This window comes from Penaeus monodon, chromosome 34 (genome assembly GCF_015228065.2).
Source record: "Penaeus monodon isolate SGIC_2016 chromosome 34, NSTDA_Pmon_1, whole genome shotgun sequence".
Taxonomy (NCBI): Eukaryota; Metazoa; Arthropoda; class Malacostraca; order Decapoda; family Penaeidae; genus Penaeus; species Penaeus monodon.
The window spans coordinates 32,930,438-32,931,279 of NC_051419.1; the positions used below are offsets into that span (position 1 = coordinate 32,930,438).

Genomic DNA, 842 nt, shown 5'->3' on the forward strand with positions numbered 1-842 from the left:
GATTAAAATGAATTAGCGATCATCTTATATATGATGTAATCCATAAATAAGCATTAAAAAGAATATATTTTTCATTTGATGATAAATGTTTCTAGCAAACAGTGTATTGTCTCCATGTTTTCTTTTTTCCCCTTAGATTTCTGAGGCAGATACTTCAATCAGTTCCTCCGATCCTCGAAGTCTTAGGAATTCTGTTTTTCATCCTCATTATTTTCACTACACTAGGATTCTACCTCTTCAGCCCAGACCAGAAAAATCCCTATTTCACTACATTCCAGCAGGGATTCGTGTCCCTCTATGTCCTCCTCACCACAGCAAAGTGAGTCTTGATCTCATTTTACCTTTCACTTTTTGATTTACCTCAGTTTCCTCATTAATTCGTATAGCAATTCATTTCATCAATGAAATACATGTATGCAAGAATCTTATCCTTGCAAGTTACGCAGTAGATTAAAATAGATATAATTCTCAAAGAGGATAGTCACTGCTTCTATAAACTTTACACGTTGATTTCTTGTCAGTTTTCCAGATGTAATGATGCCTGCTTATGCCAAGAGCCGATGGAGTGCTGCTTTCTTCATTGCCTTCCTGGCCATCAATTTGTATTTTCTTATGAATTTGGTGTGTATTATTTTCTGCAGCTATATGTTATTGCTTGAAGAAGATTTTGTATTTGAATGGAATTTCTTTTTGTCTTATGATTATTTCCTGTATATTTTTTTTTAGGAATTGAGTGTGTATTATAATGCTATACATTTTTACTTGTTTCTTTAAGTGTGTATTACTTTGCTGCTAAATTGGTAACTATTTAAGTGGGAAAATTAATTAGATTTGATTTGATT

At 32.5% G+C, this 842-nt stretch overlaps 1 protein-coding gene across 1 annotated transcript in view; it reads left to right on the forward strand.

Annotated features, from left to right (window-relative positions):
• The window catches only part of LOC119594890 (two pore calcium channel protein 1-like), a gene marked incomplete at its 5' end in the record, with an annotated part of 12,564 nt that overhangs the window by 5,115 nt on the left and 6,607 nt on the right, over positions 1 to 842 (forward strand). The window contains 2 exons of the mRNA XM_037943964.1: positions 137 to 319; positions 522 to 621. Of these exons, the coding sequence (XP_037799892.1) occupies positions 137 to 319; positions 522 to 621 (283 nt within the window). The remainder of the gene's footprint in view (positions 1 to 136; positions 320 to 521; positions 622 to 842) is intronic.